Source organism: Ochotona princeps, chromosome 26 (assembly GCF_030435755.1).
Source record: "Ochotona princeps isolate mOchPri1 chromosome 26, mOchPri1.hap1, whole genome shotgun sequence".
NCBI lineage: Eukaryota > Metazoa > Chordata > Mammalia > Lagomorpha > Ochotonidae > Ochotona > Ochotona princeps.
The window spans coordinates 5,930,203-5,949,867 of record NC_080857.1 but is presented as its reverse complement, the minus strand read 5'-3'; the positions used below and the strand labels follow the sequence as shown (position 1 = coordinate 5,949,867).

The 19,665-nt window shown below is 56.1% G+C and overlaps 1 protein-coding gene across 1 annotated transcript; it reads left to right on the top strand.

Moving 5' to 3' along the window:
* The first annotated feature begins 10,168 nt into the window (after positions 1 to 10,168).
* On the top strand, positions 10,169 to 18,182 carry LOC101530529 (alpha-1-antiproteinase F). Its single transcript, XM_004584313.3, has 6 exons — positions 10,169 to 10,219; positions 11,248 to 11,350; positions 14,792 to 15,426; positions 16,410 to 16,680; positions 17,002 to 17,149; positions 17,923 to 18,182. Coding segments are annotated over exons 2-6 (1,248 nt in total). The 5' UTR covers positions 10,169 to 10,219; positions 11,248 to 11,348; the 3' UTR covers positions 18,115 to 18,182.
* Positions 18,183 to 19,665: the final 1,483 nt, after the last annotated feature.

Sequence of the window (19,665 nt, the reverse complement as noted above, 5' to 3'; positions counted from 1 at the left end):
CTCCGAGCTTCTGAGCTTCCGAGCTTCCGTCTGCAGACGCTGCTGTTTGCCGGGACTGCGCGAGACGACACAAGCCAAGCGCTTGGCAAGCGGCCTGCCCTGCACGCAGCACGCCGAGGAGCTTGCTGTGCAGATCGCTGATACGATGTGATGTTAAGATTCACCGCTCGCCAGGCAGCTAAGGCACAGCAAGTGCAGGGAACTTGCTGAGGTAACACAGCCAACAGTGGAGTTAGGATGTTGGTACTGGTACACACACACACACGTGCACCTGCTTGCACACACACACTGGTAATTATACAGCCATTGCTTCATTTTCTGCTGGCCCTCCCCCCTCCTCATGTCCACAGTAAAATGGGCGGCCTCCTATTGAACAATGATTTCAAACTTTGATAAATGAAGTTGCTGGTAATTTAGAATGAGTTTGGTGCATGTAGATTTTTTTCCTTGAATGATTCTTGCGGAGGACTAACGGTGAATCAGTGTCAGACAAGCACTGTGCCTTCTGTCATGGTCTACGCTCCTTTAACTCACAGAATTGCAAAAGAGCTCCTGAAAATACCCTCTGGGTCTGTACCCCCAGATGGCTTTGGCCTCACTGACCTAAACCAGAAACTGATTTTTCTAGAAGGGAGTTTCCCTCCCACCAGACCCCTTTACTTGCCTGTACTCGGCCCCAGCCTCGTCCCGAACGCAGTTCTCTGGGCTGGGCCTGGCTTCTCCCCTTGTCTCCAACAGCTCCATTGCCAGGACCTTGCCTGGAAGTACCATGCACATCACCCAAGCCTTGAACTTGATCTGGCCCTGTTCCTCATGTCCCATCCACATCTAGATGGTTCTCCAGTGGCAGTGGTCACTCATGGACTTGAGGGGACAGGTAGAGCCTTTTTTTCCTGAGCCAGAGCCTTGGACTGTCTCTCCAGCCAGAGGAGGCAGTCACATCCTAGGCTCTTCCCCAGTCCACCCACCGTGCACTGGCTGCTTGTGGGGACACAACGCAGCCAAAGTTCTAGGCTCTTAAAGCAGGTGCTGTGTGGAAGCTAGTTGGCCCAAAGTGAAGATCTACTCCCCTCAAAGGCAACTGACTGAACCTTGGCATAGGATGTCACAGAGGCACTCGGGTTGCTTTATCTGTGATTTATGGTGTTTTGTCTCCTGGCTTCAAAGCTTGACCTGAGGCTGTTTTCCATGTGAAAACAAATATCAAATATGTGAAAGCTTAAAATAGAATAGACAGAGTAAGTGACAATGGTTAGCACGCCCCTGTGTGTCGAGTCCCCAACACAGCACCTTACACCTTATCCAGGGACTCAGACCCCAGTCAGGCTGAAGACCACATATGAACTGTAAAAAGGGGGAATAGGGGTCCCAGTGGCATCCTAGCGGCTAAAGTCCTCGGTTTGAATGCACCTTGATCCCATATCGGCACTGGTACTAATCCGGGTAGCCCGCCTCCCATCCAACTCCCTGCTTATGGCCTGGGAAAGCAGTTGAGGATAGCCCAAAACCTTGGGACCCTGCACCTGCATAGGAGACCAGGAAGATGCTCCTGGCTCCTGGCTTCAGATTGGCTCAACTCCAGCCGTTGCAGCCACTTGGAGGGTGAACCAGCGGATGGAAGGTCTTTCTCTCTATATCTCCTTCTCTCTGTATATCTGACTTTGCAATAAAAATAAATAAATCTTAAAAAAGAAGAAGACTGGGTAGGGGTGTACCTGTGGCAGTGGCAGCTCCAGGGGAGCACAGCCCCAACGAGCTCTGTGTCAATCTGAAAACGAGAAGTCAGCAGGTGAAATGTCACATTTGGAACCAGTATAAATACATCCAGCCTCGTGCTCTTCTGTTGCGTGCCTGCTCTCTCATGTAGAATTCCAGGAACACCCAGTGTTCAGAAAGCAAAACAACGGATGACAAGCCAGAAGTTAAATAAATAAAATAAGCCTTCCTCCACTACTGCTCATGGGTGAAGAAATCAACTGAAGTGTCCCGCCACGAATGGCAACGGGAGTCTGGGTAAAGCGCTTCTCAAAGCTCTTCCTTAAAGCATTGAAACACTTACAGGAGAATAAGGGCGATGGGAAAGGGTGCCAGGGAAGGATGACATCTAGAAAGGTAAGCAGGTGCATGCCTGCTGATCCGAGGAAGAACGACTGGTTATCTAAAGAAAAAACCTCTATGCCGAATAACGGAAAAACATCACCCAAGGAGACACTCAGGTGTAGAGTACAGAAATCACACACACAAACTGTGGGTGCAGCCCTGCTCCCCGGCTCACCAGATTCCAGAGGCTGCAGCCTGAGAGAGCACACTGGGGAGCTGGTGGGTGGCTGCACCGGGAGATGTGAGCAGGCGCACGAGGTGAGGGGCTGTCATTGATGTGGTGAGAGAGCTTGGGTTTCATTCTTCTGATGGAAGCAAACCTTGGAGAAGTTAAGGGGGAGGCGGTGCAGGCACAGTATGCACTTCAGAAGCAGTGCCCCTGGCCACTGGGTGGCAGTAGGGAGCCAGGAAGGGCCAAGTGAGAGACCAGAAGACTGACAACCAGGGTGCTTCCCTAGGAGAGCTGCCTTTTAAGGCTTGCCCGGCTCCCTGCTGGTTGTTTGACCTACAGGTGCTCCCGGTGAGCTAGAACATGAAGGGGTTGGTGTAATCGTCACCTCGTTTTTTCAACGAGAAAACTCAGGCACCAGGAAGTGATGTCACTTGGGGTGATGACAAAGCTCATGGCTGTCTGGAGCCAGGGCTTGACTGCCCACCTGCCGGAAAAGCTTCCGCTGCGAAGTTTTTGCAGTTGTTGAAGTTGAAGGAAGAGGTAGACTGGGGACTGGAGATAGGATGCTTTAGAAAGGCCACCAACTATGGGGTGGCCACAGGCTAGGCTGGTGCTCGGACCCCCACAAGCAAAGCTGAGAGTGGCGATCTCCAACTCAAGGAAAGGCAATGGACAGTTCCTAAGAATCCTGGGGAGGAAACCAGATTCTGTCCCACTCACCCAGTATACCCCCATCACAGACCAAGTTCAATGTCCTGCAATGGGCTGTGAGGCATCTCAGGAAGGGTCACACGTTTGTAGGTATGCACACACACACACACAGATCAAGCCCTTGGGGTCTTATGGCTTGGAAACCACCTACCCTGCCTGGGAACAATGGGCCAACTTCTCAGAGGGAGTGGTGGGGAAGGCTGCATTGGAAGAACAATAGCAGTACATCCCTCTCCCAAGTTCTCCAGGTCTGGTTTGGACCCCGATGAGCTCAACAAAAGCTAGCAGCCAGTTCCAGAAATCCTCCCCTGCTCATCTCCCAGGTATTGAATCTTTCCCTGGACCAGAGCCTGGTGATGTTCAGACATCTCCTGTGACCTCCTCTTAGAAGGTCACAACCCGAGGATATGACGTGTGTCTTCATTCCCAGCCTCAAGTTTGCTCTAGGCAAACTCCTCCCCCTTTTTTTGCCTCTTTCACTTCCGTTTGGCATTGGTAGGATTCTAGCAGGAAGCCAGGGCAAGCCTGACGGCTGACTTCCCACACCAGGCCAGCAGGGCAGGGCAGCAGCCTCAGGGAGCTCTCTTACCACATAGCACAGCGCATGTCTTGTCCATGCCAGGGTGGCATGCTGTTGGCGGGAAAGGATGCCTCCTGGTGGACCGCAGAATCTGGACGGGTCTGCCTGGGCTGGGCGTGTGCTGTCCGGCAGGCCTTCTCATGGTCTTGTTCAAGCCTGTATGTTGAGGTGGTCACCTGGCAGCTTCCTAACAGACCTGGCTTCTGTTTCCCAGAGGTGACAGGAACCCACAGGAGCCACACGTGGTAAGCACCTGAAGGCCCGATGTGGGGAGATCTGCTGCTCCCACGGCTCTGGGAGGCCACAATCGGGGAGCTGGATTGGAAGTGGAGCAGCTGGGACTCGAGCCAACATCTGTATGGGATGCCAACGCCGCAGGCAGAGGCTTAGCCTGATATACCCCAGTGCCAGTCCCAGGCATTCACATTTAGTCTGAAGCCATGTTTAGACCACAGCTGGAAACCTGTGGCAAAACTGTCTGTGTGTACAGGCTGTTACCCTTCGCGGTGTATTGTGCACAGCTTTGTTCTCTTGCTTCTTAATGTGCAAAGCAAAACAAAATATCAAGAAAGGGACACAAGAGAGAAAAAGGAAATTGCATTTATGGACCAGCCCCTTATGTGTACATGTGTGTGCTCTGTCTCAACAACTGACCCTGAGTTCCTGGAACTGTGTCTGTGTTTACGGAAAGGAACTGAAGCCCCGTGGGGTTAAGTGAGTGGTCCACGACCTTGCAGTCTCCACATCCTGGGATCTTTCCAAAGTCCTGCACGGCTCCAGAAAGGGTCAGGGCCATCGCTTTTCTAGAGGGTTTCATGAAAGGAAGGGATGGGGCTGGTGTAGTGGCATAAAAACAAGTCCTCCACTTGTAGTCCCCGTATCCCAAATGGACACTGGTTTGAGTCCCAGCTGCTCCACTTCAGATCCAATTCCCTATTAATGTGCCTACGAAAGCAACAGAAGACCCAAGTCCTCGGATGTGTAAACCCACGTGGGTGACCTGGAAGAAGCTCAAGGATCCTAGCTTCAGATCAGCTCAGTTCCCGACATGGCGGCCATTTGGGGAGTGAACCAGCAGATGGAAGATCTCTCTCCTTCTCTCTGTCCCTTTCTCTCCCTCTCCCTTTCTCTCTGTAACTTTAACTCTCAAGTAAAATAAATAAACTTTAAAAAGAAAGAGGAACCCCAGAAGCTCTGTGGGAGTGGAGTTAGGCTCAGAGTCTGGCAGTGTGTGGAATGTTTGCCTTCAGCCTGACATGGCCCTGTCTGCCCCGGTGACCCTGAGGAACACTGTCCTTTGGGGCGGAGGGAGGAGCATTCCTCCATCTGCTCCCTACTTCCCTTAGATGCCCGGATGCAGAGCTTCCAAGGTCTGATCCTGTGCTGTTTAGTGAGGTCTTCCCTGCCCGCTTCCCGTGGGGGCCTCGTGGGGACCCCACGGCTGAGCAGCCAGAAGAGCAGCATCCTGCTTGTTTGCTTTGCAGAGCTTGTGGCTGGCAGTGACGGCATTGACGAAGCCCATGTTTACCCAGTTGCTCAAGGCTCTGTGAGATGCCCTGCCACATGCCAGGCACTGCTTTGGAACGACCACAGGGGATTCCAGATTCCTCTGCCAATTTCATGCATGATCGTTTTCCCATTTCCCATCTCAGGGAATGATTGAACCTGAACTTGCCTGAAGAATGAACACTCCCTCAGGTCCAAGGACAAAAGACAAGGGGTGGGGGTAGGCGTCTCACAAGCGGTGCCCAGTTTCATCTGCGCCGTGGCTCAGTGAGGACGGCTGTGGCATCCCCACCCCACAGGTAAGACAGGGGGACGCACAGGCTCTGGTCTCCCCGCAGCTGCTGCCGGCCTGGAATGGCTGTCTCCTGTGCTTCTGGAAGCCTCACTGACAGCAGTGCACGCTGACACCACTGCTGCCTGCCAGCTCATGGATGCTCCATTGCACATTGTCCAGCGAGCAGCCGGGGGACCTTGCTGGCACAGGCAGCCACTCAGAGGACACTCCAGGCCACTGAAGTGGCAAAGACACAGGGTTCTGTCATGTGCTGTTCCATGTGCCTGTTGTTCTAGAAGAGGCAAAAGCCATGGGAGGAGGCCATGCCAGAACGCAAGTTCTTTGTGTGGAGGTTGACGGAAAGGACTCGGGGGGCCTGCCTGGGGGGATGTTGGTCTGGCCAAGGGCGCTGAGTGTCAAGGAGGGCAGTGAGGCCATGTGGTTTTATGGCAGGGACATCTTACCTGGGAAAGAAAGCACTGCAAAGGAAAGGCAAGAAACGGGCAGTGGAGGGGCGGAAGGGCCCAGAAATGGTGTGTGACAGTCACCTTGGCCCTGGCACTCTCTGCCTCTCTATTTCTCTGGCCCCACTTGCAAAGGAACTGTGAGACCTCTCTGCAGAGCTGCTGGCTTTCTGCAAGGTCCCACACCATTGGCTAATTGGAAAACAGGCTGCTTTGGTTGGAGTTGTGCTGTGCAGCTCCAGGGCAGGGAGGCCAAGGTCACAGGACCCTGAACTGCCCAGACTGAGCTGGACGAGGAGCCATGGGGAGGACGGAGCAGGATGCAGCGGGGCATGGGCCAGCCCCTTGCCCCAGGTGGCTGCTGGGGGGCTGCAGCTCCTTCCTGTCTGCCCCTCGCCTCAGGTTTGGCTGTGGCACAGGCAAACTGCCACTGTCTCCTCTCTGCTCAGCGCTTGAGGCTCAGAGAACAAAGCAGCCCTTGTGTCTTGTTTTAATCTCAGCACATACATGCCTTCCATGAGTTCTGAGCAGTCTCAAGGATTTTTCCACCCTACCCTGCCTAGACACCTTAGCACCAAACAGAAGCCTGCCGCGTCTGCTCGCCTCGCTCTGGTCGCCTTGCACCACCTACTTGGTGCTGTGGATTAAGGCAGAGAGGTGGGCACACTCAGTCCCCAGCCCTGCATGTTGCTCCCAAGATTTGGAGCCACACGGCATGTTTGAATCCTCCCTCGGCAGAGTCAGCCTTTGGTCGAACCATTACCTGTGACAGCAACAGCCCATTTGGATGCCGGGTTGAGCCTGGCTGTGCCACTTCCCATCTGGCTCCTTGCTACTGGGCCTGGGAAAGCAGCAGAGGGGCTTGGGTCCCTGCCACCCTCATGGGAGACCTGGATTGAGCTTCAGGCTCCTAGCCCAGCCCCAGCCACTGTGCCCTTCTAGGGAATGAGCTAGAAGATAGAACATATCTTTATTCCTCTGTCTCTCCCTCTGTGGAACTTTGAAATAAATACAATTCCATTAAGAGAAAAACAACCCTCCTCCCTCTACCTGCTGTCAACTCATAGTGACCTGAGGCTGGCTGCTGGATATCATTAAGACGCAGTGTTCTCCCATGTAAAATGGGAGTCCATGTCCATTTCTTCTTGGGTTGAATGTGAAGATCAGACAGAACAGCTGGAGACGTGGGCTAGGCACTCGTTAATTGCCAGTTGTTACCACGTGTTACGGGGTGCAGGCAGCAATGGGGCGGCAGTGAGCAAGGCGAAGGAGAAGATGGGCAGCAGGGAGGGACGCATCGTGGCAATTCTCCGTGCCCTTGTCACACAGGACCTTGGGGGTTTATGCCCACCACGTAGGTGGCAAGCACATAGAGTACCAGGCACGATGGAGCGGCGATACGTCCTTTGTCGAGGGGCAGTTTGGGGATGTGCTTGGCTGCATGACCACAGCCAGTGACTCCTCAACATCACACAAGCAGGAGCCTTCAGAGTCAACAGGAAGCAGACAAGGCCAGTGGCAACCTTTGCAGCCAGGGTCCAGGTTGAGCAAATTCTAGGAATCTTCTGTGGCTGTGACCCAGGCCACCTGTGCAGGCCCTGCGCCTCCCGTTCACGGCTTTAGGGTCTTCCCAGGTCCTTCCTGCCCTGTGTCCCCAGACCTGCCAGATGTTTCTGAAAGAATCCTCATCAGCCCTGCTCCCATCCTCACCTGGACACGGCCACCACGGAAGCCATGGCCTTTGGGGGTGATATGACAAATGTGAAGAGTCGGCAGGAATGGGGCTCCTGTAACAGCATTCCTCTTGTCTTACTGGGAAAGACAAAGAGACACCAAAAATGTAACCACTCAGGGCACATGGAGTCTCTCTTTTTTCTTAAAAAGATATTCTTTTTCATTATTATTAGAAAGGCAGACATGCAGACAGGAGATACAGAGAGGAAGCTTTTCCATTCACTGGTTCACTCTCCAAGTGGCTGCAATGGCTAGAGCTGAGCTGATCTGAAGCCAGGAGCCAGGAGCTTCTTCCGGGTCTCCTATGTGGGTCCATGGTCTCCAGGCTTTGGGTCATCCTCTACTGCTTTCCCAGGCCACAAGCAGGGAGCTGGATGGAAAGTAGAACAGCTTGGGTATGAAATGGCACCCATGTGGGATCCCAGGGGCTGCAAGGCAAGGATTTAGCAATTGGGCTATTGTGCGAGGTGTATGGAGTCTCTTAACAGCTGCACGTTCCTGTCAACCTTTGTGGTCCAGACCTCACAAGAGTGAAGTTCGAGTAGAAGTGAAGTCGGCTGTAAGAAAGCCTCAGTTGTACCCGTGTTAACAAGTACCCGTGTGCTTTGATGTCTTGTTCACAGCATTGCCATGTGACATAGATCAGCTTCATTTTGCTCTGAGCCAGGAGGAGGGGAAGGCAGAAGCCGCTCATCCCCAACAGGAAGCAGCTAGAAGCTGCACAGAAGGTGAGAGGGGCCCCAGGATGTTGCAAGGTAGCACATTTACAAGATGCTGGAGGAGGCAAAGGAAGGCTGAATACCCAACTCACCTGGCCACTTGTGAAGACAGGCCCGAGTGTCCGCGACTCTCCCAGCAGGCTCTGCGCTTCACATCCTCCTCAATGCAAGTGAGCCTCCGCACAGCTGTGTGAGCCCTTGACAGATGCCCCCACTTGACAGATGAGCAAACTGAGGCTTCCAAGTGCATGCAGCTGCAGCTGCCCTGCACCCTTGCTCAGCCCAGGTGCTTGGAAGGATGTGGAAGCAAAACAAATGCAGTCGTAGGGAAAAATTCCAGCGTGGCTTTGAGTTGTGCCTGGACCCCAAGTCTGCGGCCAAGTGCAGCTGTCATCTCCTACTCACACTGGGCAGGCCTATCCCAGAGGCTGCTGGGACCCTGCACACAGCCCCAAAGGTCCTGCCATGGTGGGCACCGGCTGAGGGCCATTCAGAAGCCAGAAGCTGCCGGAAGGATTTACCTGCCGCTGTCCGATTGGCTCTTCACAGCCCTGGTGCAAGGCACTGGATCTGAGGCACAAAGAGTGGTGGAGGGCTGAGCTGGACCCAGACACTTAACTCCTGAGGATGGGCCTTCTCCACTGACCTGCGCTCTCCCCCAGGAAGGGAGCAGTACCGGGCAGGGTTAGGGGTGGGGCATGGCAGGGTAGGTGGCGCAGACTGGGCCCCATCCCCCCCCAGGAGCTTGGCCAGTAGATCCAGCTCTTCTGAGTTCTGCCCCTCACTCTCCTGACTCACGTGGCCCAAAGGCCCTTGCACACCTGCCCCCAACTCCCTTCCTGGCTACTGACCCCAGTCTACACCATGGGCTCCCCTCTCTAGGCAGTGGAGGTCTCCCCAGTTGCTCTCCATTTTCCTCTATCCCACTGGATTTTCCCATGATGCACTTGCCTCCAAATGCTGTAATTGATAGTTATAGTGGAGGGGCTTTCCACCCTGGACACTGGGTGTGCAGGAGGGATGCCAGATCCAAGAAGGAAGAGAGCAAACCCTGGAGCTTTAACTTGCCCCAGTGCTGCCCACACCAGTACCCATTGTGCTCTCAGCCAGGGCCTATAACGTACATTTCCTGGGGCAGCCAGACCTCCCGACTTGGCTTGGCTATATGCACATCTTCCTGGAGTCCTGCCAGGAGAGTGCCAGGCTCTGTGCCAGGAGGATGAGATCTTCATTCTTATGCCTCCTCAGGGCCTGTGCAGCTGTCCCTCCCACAGAGGCTCAGCATTCGGGGCATGGCAGGCACAGCGGCAGGTACCACACAGGACAGCCTGGGCCAGGAAGGGCCACCTGGTGTCTGCTTGGCAAAGGGCAGGGCCCTTCCTGCCTCATCCCCCGCCCCTCCTGGACCTGCTGTCTGCACCAGCTGGGCCTCCTTCCTCCTCAGTAGGCAGAGAGCTGTGACTGGGCTCACCCACAGCCCTGGGACACGGCAGCCCTCAGAGTCCAGAGCCGCAGAGGGACATGCTGTTGACAGCCATAGGAAGCCTGACTGCCACTCAGCGCTATCAGGAATTCCAGGTGCAAGAACTGCGCGAGTCGCCTGAGCAGGACAGGAGAGGTGGGCCCTGCTGTCCACGCAGTGTGACAGGTGGGGAAACTGAGGCCCAGGGAGGGCAGGAGAAGTGCAGCCAGCTGCTCGGTGCCCTATGAACAGCTGCACAGTGCAGTTCCCAGGGGCAAGACTGGAGCCTCTGAAGGCAGAGAGGGTGAAGCTGGCAGGCGGGAGTCCTGTTTTCCACTTCCAGTAAGACAGGTACATGCTGAAAGTTCTGGAGATGGCAATACCTCCAGGGAAGCTCCTGAAATGCCCCCTGCCTCATTGCAGGGGACAACAGGGACATCCGTTGACCTGACACCGGGCTGTAAGTAGACCTTAAGTCCCTGCTCTCAAAAAGGTATGTACTTTTGTTACAGTAGTGTGAGGCACAGGGAGGTTAATGTGCGGGTGCACAGCCCATGGCGTGGCAGTTCTCCGGGTCAGAAGTTGTACGTGCCTTGCAAATGCAGCAGAGAATCAGAGACGGGACAGACATACTCATCTTCCATTGAGCAAGTTCCTGCCGGGCGCACAGTCATGGGAGCACTGGGTGGCCGAGAGAGCAGGTGGCCATGTTTTGTTTTAAGGGATCAAAGTCATGGGCAGGGGAGGGGATTTGCACAGCCACAACTGTGTTCTCCCAAGTCCCAAGGCGATCCAAGCTGTACATGGGGTCTCCGTGGCCTTCCATGAGCCAGAAACAGGAGCATCCAGGAATTGAACATTGTTCAGCTCAGAGCAGCATGTGGAGGGGACCGTGCAGGCCAGACAGAGGCCGGCCACATGCAGCAGAAGGAGCACGCCAGGCCTGGCATGTTCTCCAGGGTGTTGTCTGTGTTCCTGGCAACCAGGCTTGGGGATGGCTCCAACCTGCTGAGGTGCAAGTGGAAACGCTCCCGGGTTCAGAGAGGTGGTGCGCTTTTCCCAAGGCAGCCCAGCTCTCTTCAGCAGATTTTCTCTCTGGCCCTAGATGTGGCTGGCATGGTGAGTTTGCAAGAGCAACTGCTTGGAGTCTCATTTTCCCCATCTGTCAAATGGTCTTACATCCCACGCGACCGTCATGAGTCCTCAGCAGCAGGCACTGAGGGTGGGTGGCTCAGGAAATGGTAGAGTTTGCTCTAGGTGGGCCAGCCACCGAAGGTTTCCTGCTGAGAACCAAGGGCCAGCAGAGGAATGAGCTCACCTGACTCTTGCACCCACCGTGGGCACTGCGCATGGTGGCTGTTGTGCCAGCAACAGTGACTGCCTTGCAGCCACGGAGCAGATAGCTGTGTGCCTTCCATGCTGAGTACACGCAGCATGGGTGGGCGGCTGGGTGCCCAGCCAGTGGACTTAGCCCCTGTTTGCTCCTGTGATAACTGACATGACCTTGGTTAATGTTCACCAGCAGCCGCCCCATCACCCCTCCGCAATCACTGCTTAAATACAGACCACAACAGGGCTTTGTCTCTCATCCTCGCTCACTTCCATTGGCCAGGGGATCGGGAGTTCATGTAAGTATGCAGTCCCAGGGAGATGACCTCTTGAGGGGCCTGCGGAACCCCAGGCAGGCGGCAGGTGGTGGTGCAGGGATGGTGGAGAGGGGTGACTGGACAGTGTCCCCATGGGAGCAGGAGAAGCTGGCAGTGCCCCTATCATTCCGTCATCATAGCAACAGCAGCTGCTGAGGTGCGCCCTCTCTCCAAGCCTGCCCCGTGCCTGCCTGGCTCCTCCCAGGAATTAGCAAGCTGCGTCAGCCAAGTGGGAGCAGGTGTCTGGCGCCAAGGTCCCGAGGCCTCAGGCGGAACAGAGTTTGGTTCTCACAGCTCCTGGGTCCAGCCAGGCCTTAATCGCATCCTTGCCCTCTCTGTAGTCGAGGAAGCCGACTCAAAGCAAGGCAGGGAGCAGCCTGGGCTCCCAGCCTTCCTCCTCCCGCTGTGTGATACAGCCAGGAATAGCAGCTCAGGGTCCCAGAATGGGGCTCTGTATGCACAGTGGGTCTTTTGTGCATACTCCCCAAGTCCCCCAGCAGGGACACTACCCTCCCTAGGGGTTTGAGTGGCTTGCCCTAGGTCCTTGTTCTGAGCCAGGACACTTCTAAGCATGGTGTACGTATTTTTAAAACTATGTGTTTATTTGGTAGGCAGAGAGAGGGGAGAGAGAGAGAGAAAGAGAGGGAGGGAGAACAGGCTTATCTGCTGGCTTGTTCCACAAATGCCTGCAACAGCAGGGGTTGAGCCGGGAGCTCAGAACACAAGCCAGGTCTCCCACATGGGTTGCAGGGTCCTAGCCAAACTGAGGCCTCACCACTGCTGCTATGCAGGGTGCGCGTTAGCAGGAGGCTGGAGACAAGGAGCTGAGCTAGGATGCAGAACCAGGCCCTCTGGCATGGGATGTGAGCTTGCCAAGCCTCACCCTAACCCCTGCCCCAGTGCCCACCTCACAGGGAACATACCAATGCATTTGGGACACACTGCAACCCAGTGAGGTGGTCACTGCAATTATTCCTATCTTAGAGATGTTCCAAATCACATACCTCCCAGGCTTCAAACTCGGGCACTGAGCTTCAAATACCATAGCCCTGACCCCAGCCCAACCTGCTGGCAGCATGGACTCAGCTCTCAGGCACCTGCTGGGGAACAGGGAGCCTGAACTGGCTGCCCCAGCTGCGTTCTCTTCCCCACTGGATCCTCAGCTGTCTCTGGTTGAGGGTGCAGGCTGGGGCCTCGGCTGGAGGCCCTCCAGGGCTAAAAGGGCTGGGAAGTGGGATGTACCCAACAGGGGACTAACACTGACCACTAGGCGGCGCCACTGACGCACCCAGTCTGAGTCCGAGGACAAGGTTAATTTAGCTCATGAGAAAACCAAGACTGGTCCCGGCTTTTGAAGATGTATTAATTTATCAGCGTTACAGAGACAGAGAAGTCTTCCCTTTGCTGCGTCACATCCCCAAAAGGCTGCAGCGGCTGGGGCTGGAGTCAGACCAGAGCCAGGAATCTGGAGCGACATCCAAGTATCCTGCATGGGTGCAGGAGGCCAAGCACTTGGGCCAAATTCCACTGCTTTCCTCAGCCCATTTGCAGGGAGCTGGGCTGGATACAAATTTAAACCAGCACTTGTTTGAGATGGTGGCATTTCAGGCAGCAGCTTAACTCATTGTACCACAATGTTGGTCCTCGGTCCCAGCTTTCTCACTGACTTGCTGTGGTTGCATCCATGCCAGGGCCCTCTCTGGGCCTTGGAATCTTGGCTGTAAAAGGAAGAAACCAGACAGCTGATGGGACACCCAGGATAGGGTAACCCATCTCAAACCACTCATCCCAGCTTCAGGTCCTCTCCATCCTTCCCTGAGCCAGCAGCATCCCTAGCAGGAGGGCCCCTCCCTCTTCCCTTCTCCTGGAGGTAGTTCCAACACCCTCCCACGGCAGTTCCACAGAGTGCCAGCCGTCTCACCAAGAGCCTAGTGTGAGTGCACGTCGTTTTCCCACAGCCCCATCGCGCAGCTGGCAGAGCAGGGCCCCTCCTCAAGTGAGAAGTTGTGACCCTGCAAGGCTGGGAGCTTCAGGGGACCTCCGAGCCCCCAGCCATGGGACCCTTGGGAGAATCTGGCATGCCCGCCCATGGAAACTCAGTTCCCACCTGGCCAGTGAGCCCTGCAGAGCGGGAGAATTTTCATCTACCCCAGGACGGCACCACCATCGGGGCAGCAGATGAGAGAGAACTCAACAGCAGGTGAAAATAGACAGAATTTCTCCTGCCTCCATTAACATCTCTGACCCCAAGGAAAGACAGGTGGAGGAAAAACAGAAATTTGCTCATGCGTGGTGCACCCTGGGTGTCATTCAGAGCTGTGAAAGTTGGGCGGTTTGATGGGAAACAAGCTTGCAGAAGTCCACAAGCCCCAAGCTTTTCCCCCTCTGGTTTTCACATCCCCAGCCCAAGCACTCCTTTCTCTGCTGTCTATGAAGACAGTGTTTGCAGGTATGATGCAAACAGGTGATGCTGAGCCTGCAGGTGCATTTCTCAGCAGCCGGTGCTACAAGGAGAGCTGTGGGGCAGGGGAGGCTCTGGGAGCCTGTGAATGGCACTGCCTTTGCCCTTGATTGCTTCTCTGCTCTTGGCAGGGCCTGCTCTCCTGGCTGGCTTGCCACAGGTCTTGCCACTGCTTGGGGTCTCTCTCCCAGACACAGAGCGCATGTCCTCTTCTTCCTGCCACCTGAAGCCTTGGAGTGGGCGACACCTGCAGCCCCGCCCTCTAACGCTTGCTCTCGGATCCCTCCCATGCAAGATTGGGTACCACCATTCCCCTCTTATTTCTTCCCCACATTCTGTGTGAGGCAACATCAGCCACAGATCCTCAGATTCATCGGCTCTTGGGCAATGCAGTAGGGAGATAGCGAGACCCCTTGCGGTACTAAGAAGGAATGACACCCCTGGGGGTTAGCACAGCTCTGCCAGGTTCAAGGTAGTCTTCTGAGCCTTTAAGGAATGGGGTTGGAGGGAAGCCCTCAGGGTTGTTCCCGCCCCAAGTGATTCTTGACTCCTGTGCCTCAGTTTCCCCTTTGTAACATGGGGATTGTGGTGCCTGCAATCATAGTGAGACTCACAGGAGCAGACCTCTGGTGTGGGATTCTGGTTCTCATTGACCTTGGACATGGCCCAAATTGCTCTGGGTTTCAGTGTTTCTCCTCGGTCAGCAGAGGACAGCAGTGTTTGCACCCATGGGCATGTGACGCACAGCGGTGGGGCAGCACCCACGGTAGCCCAGGACAGCCCTTACGGCTTTACCAGCCGTCTCTCTGCTCTTTTCCCCTAATGCAGCAAGTGCTTCGTGCTGCCTCAATACCTCTGCAGGTCTGCTGGCCGTGGCTGCCCAAGGACGCTGCCAGTGGGTGGCCACTGGTAGGTGTCATGGGCCCTGACTCAGGGCTTGGCACCACTGTGCTCTCTTGCAGGACCATGCCACCCTCTGTCTCCCAGGCTCTCCTCCTGCTGGCCGGCCTGTGCTGCCTGCTGTCTGGCTGCCTGGCTGACGAGACCCAGGAGACCCATGCCTCCAGTCATGACCAAGAGCAGCCAGCCTGCCACAAGATCGCCCCCAACCTGGCTGATTTTGCCTTCAGCTTGTACAGTGAGGTGGCTCAGCAGTCCAACACCACCAACATCCTCTTCTCCCCGGTGAGCATCGCCCTGGCCTTGGCCATGCTGTCCTTGGGGGCCAAGGGTGACACCCACACCGAGATCCTGGAGGGCCTCAAGTTCAACCTCACAGAGACGGCCAAGGCAGACATCCACGAGGGCTTCCAGCACCTCCTCCACAGAGCCAACAACCTGGACAGCGAGCTGCAGCTGCTGATTGGTAACACCCTCATGGTGGATGAGAGTCTGAAGCTGGGGGAAAAGTTTCTGGAAGATGCCAAGAACCTGTACCACTCAGAAGCCCTCCTCATCAACTTCAAAGACACTGAGGGTGCCAAGATGAAGGTCAACAGCTACGTGGAGAAAAAGACCCAGGGTAAAATTGTGGATATGGTCAAAGATCTGGACCCAGAAATGCTGCTGTCTCTGTTGAATTACGTGTACTTTCAAGGTAAGGTCACACGACTGGCCTCAGCTGGTGTCCCTGCAGTAGTCTCCAATCACCTGTCCTTGAACTTGGCACTACTTGATGGGTCATGCCCATGTGCGTCACAGCCCAGGTGCCATAGTTTCTCCATCTGCTTTATGACAGCCCCAAGGAAGTGTGAGGCCTAAGGGACTAAATACTCAAAACCATCAATTCCTCTGCTGGACTTTCCAGAGTACTTACTGTAGGTGGTCAGCTGACCTCATGGCCCAGCTGCCTGCCTGCCCTGAGTGTGTGAATGGTCAGGAGGGCAGGGCTGTGGGGCACTCTGAGGCAGCCCCCACCCTATCCCAGACAAGGAATCGGGGGGGCTGTGGGAGTTGAGGCGGGGGGCTCCGTCCCTGCAGGGGAGAGTCCCGCAGTGCAGGACACCCAGGCCAGAGCCTGCACCACTGAGCTCCCAGCTCTGCTGAGACTTAGGGATGGTCTCATCCCCTCCCAGCTATCTTCTGCTCCCCCATCCAGGGAGAAAGGGGCTCCTAGGGTCCTGGGACACCTGCCACTCTGGCTACTTGATGGCAAGGTCCTCTCGGTGTCCTAGAGAGGGAGGCCCCCTGTGCCCATGAATTCCACCTTCAGCTCCCAGGATGAGACCCCAGGAGCAGCACCCCCAGAGCTCACCTGGGTGGTGACTGCCCATCCACTTGCCAGGGCCGGGAAGTCCCAGACAAGGAGGTGCCATAATAGGTCTTGTGCTCAAGATGTTTGCTTACAGTCCTCCAACCGACAGCCGGGAGCAGGTTCCTCGCGCCTCTGTGGAGGACATGCCTTACAAGTGCAGGCATGGACAGCCCCTGGGTGCAGGGCTCCTGGAGGCTTCCTCTCACCTGTGTGCATGGATGATTGGAGCCCTGTTCTCAGACAAGGCCCCATGGGGCGTGTGGCACACACCCAAGTGCCAGCCCCAGACCAGCTGGTGTTCAAACCCCCTTTTTCTCCCCCACCAGGGATGTGGGAGAAGACTTTTGACCCGGAGCTCACCACAGAGGAGGACTTCCACGTAGATGCGACGACCACAGTGAGGGTGCCCATGATGACACGCTTGGGCATGTTTGTTGTGTTCCAGTGCAAGACACTGGACAGTCAGGTGCTGCTCATGCCCTACCATGGCAACACCACGGCCCTCTTCTTCCTGCCTGACGACGGGAAGTTGCAACACCTGGAGAAAACGCTCAACAAGGAACTCATTGCCAAGTTCTTGGTGAAAGAGAACTCGAGGTGACTCCCCACCCAGGCCTGCCCGGGAGTCCCCAGGAAATGACTGAGCCATGCCAGGAGTGAGGTCACTGCCAGAGGCTGAGGCGGGTGGGCCACTGCTGCTTTACAGAGAAAGGAGCGAGCCCAGGGCTCAGTGCAGGGAGTGGCGGCCAGGCTGTGAGGAAGGCTCAGTACCCAGGTGTGCAGTGGTAGCTAAGAGGATGACAACCATGTGGGTGTTGGGAGGGAGACAAGGAGGAGAGAAACACTGGGCAGGTTGGGTGGTCCCAGAAGGACTGCAGAAATGCCTCAATAGCTGCTGTTGTCTTCTCTGTGTGACAGTACTATCAATCTCCATTTACCCAAACTCTCCATTTCTGGAAACTATGAACTGAAACCCTTGTTGAGCAAATTGGGCATCACCCATGTCTTCAGCAACGGGGCTGACCTCTCCGGGATCACAGAGCAGACACCTCTGAAGCTGTCCCAGGTAAGGCCGCCCCACGGACTGCCATCTGGAGGCGCAGACCCAGGCATGAGGGGGAGGAGGCAGCAAGGACACACAGCAGGGCAGACCTGGACGCTCCCAAGGACGCACCTGATGCACTAGGGCAGGAAGTGTCAGGTGACAGAGCTGGGGAGGAGCTGGCATGGCAAGGACCTCCCCTGAGCTCAGGCTGGTGACTCCTGACCCAACAGCCTGCTGCTCCGTGGGCCTCAACATCCCTGTGTTTACACAGAGAAATAGGTCCACTCCTTCAAGGACTTCTTGCTCTCCCTCTGTGGTATGGGGGGCTGCTGGTGCCAACTGGGTTCAGCTGCTCAGTGGCATTGAGAGGCCAGAGAGCCAGTGGGGTGCAGGTCTTAGTTGCACACTCATGGGGCACACTGGGCACTGGGAAGGCCACCTTCAGAGCCCTTGTGCCCAAGGACCTTAGAGCACCGGTGAGAAAGGAGATTTGGGGAGACACCTGGGGAGGATTTGAGGCCATTGTCCCCCTCTGGAGTCTCAGCCAGGGGACTGAGAGGGGGGGGTCAGGAAGGGAGGAGGGAGCTGATGGACTGGGAGGGAAGGGGCGTAGAGGGATGGAGAAGGGGAGAGGTCGTGTGAGCACACAGCGGGGAGGAATGGGACAGGCAGTACTGTCCAGTAGCAAGACGTCCATGTGGGAGCTCCTAGGATATGGCACCCACTTGGGACCTCGGGCAGACTGGATGGGGAAAGCGCAGGTTCAGCTCATGGCTCTGTTTTCTACCCTCCAGGGCAAACACAAGGCAGTGCTGACCATGGATGAGAAAGGAACAGAGGCTGTCGGGGTCACAGTTCTGGACATGGTGCCAGATTCTATTCCCCCAAGTGTCACTTTCGACAGGCCCTTCTTGTTCATCATCTACAACCACCACATCAAGAGTCCCCTGTTTGTGGGGAAAGTGGTGGACCCCACCCAGCACTGACGGCCGCCTGCTCAGCCTTGTACCCTCCTACCCTGAGAACATTAAAGTCCGACCTGCCCTGCATGCACCCCTCACCCATGGTCTCCGAGTGTCCCTGTGTGCCTGGGGCCTGGGCATGGACTTGGGTCACTGCCTCAGATCAGCACCCAGGTGGGTGCCGGTTCCAGGGAGTCCATCCTGCAGCCCACCATCTGCCCAACTCTCAATGATGCGGGTGGGCATAAGGCTCTGGGTTGGGTCCCACAGGTCAAAGTGGGGAAACACCTGAAGCTTCACCATTCTTCCTCCTGGCACTTCGCAGCCACTGCCCACCACAAGACCTCCAGTGTCCATAGACCCCATGGCCTCTGGGCACCTTAGGTCTGGCAGACATAAGGGATTGGAGACTTGAGTTCAAGACCAGACTTTGCCCCCTACCTGCTGGGTGACCTCAGTGAAATCGCAGACCTCTCTGAGCTCCCTGGAGTTGGCATGAGCCTGAGACAGAGAAAGAGGCAGGGTACAGTGTCGGCCCAGATGCCTCGTGTGTACTCAGTGGGCACACCCTCATCCCATCCTCTTCACCAGGCTGCAGCACCAGCTTATGGAGGCAGATGCTGAGGCCCAGCTAAGCTCTCCCCAGCAGGTCTCCCAGCCACCAAAGGCACACAGGCCTGGTGGGTTCTGCTGCTTCCCCGCCTAGCTCATGGTCCCATTGTGTTCCTGCTGAGGGCAAGACTGCCTGGAGGTGGTCCTGAGAACTCCTTCAGGGTCCCTTGGCATGAATCCATGACCGTGGACAGGCCCGGATGGCATCTCCAGCTCACAGGCCTGGCTGCCCAGGGGCTCACTCCCCAGGGAACTGCGAACCACAGCTCTAGCCCGAGTTCACATGGCATCAACCCGCTCTGCCCTCACCTAGCTGTCACAGAGTTACAGGGATCCTGGGGTGTCCTAGCTGTGTTCAGGGAGCAGCGCTGGGGTAGATGCAGATGGCGGGCTCAGCTCACCTGGCCCAGGCAGTGCTTAGAACCTGCGAACCATAACTGAGCATGTGTGCCACTCTGCCAGCATGTGCAGGCTGTGCCCGTAGGGGGCGGTGTTGGCACCCGGAGGGATGGAGGCCAAGGGCCTGGCCGAGGAGGGACCCATCCTGAAAGGGGAGGCCCAAGGGATGAGGCGATTCCCTCCCAGCACCCCCAAGGGGTGGGTGATTGTTCAGTCAGCAACCACACAGGCACCTGCTCTATCCTGCGCAGGAAGAGAAGAACGAGAAGCAGCTCCCCCTAGATAAGGTTCATGTGGACAGCAGGGAGGATGTGAGGCCTGCCTGGGCCTGTGTGTCCCTCAGACTCTCCCCAGAGCCCAGGATGTGGTCACAAAACAGCCTCCAAGTGGCCCCTAGCAGCCCCGGGGCTCCTCAAGGGGTGGTGCAGCCCCAGGGGCCTGGGCCTCCCCTACTGAGGAGTCTGCACCCAGCTCAGCAGGATGGCTTCTCATGGCCTATTTCCCCAGGACAAACGTGACCCCCAACATGCCCTGTGCCAGGGACACAGCTGGGATGTCCCTGTG

Excerpts from the sequence above, each read along its gene's own strand:
- LOC101530529 (XM_004584313.3), top strand. Across the intron at positions 16,681-17,001 it reads TTGGTGAAAGAGAACTCGAG|TACTATCAATCTCCATTTAC; the intron begins GTGACTCCCCAC and ends TCTGTGTGACAG. Across the intron at positions 17,150-17,922 it reads CACCTCTGAAGCTGTCCCAG|GGCAAACACAAGGCAGTGCT; the intron begins GTAAGGCCGCCC and ends TCTACCCTCCAG.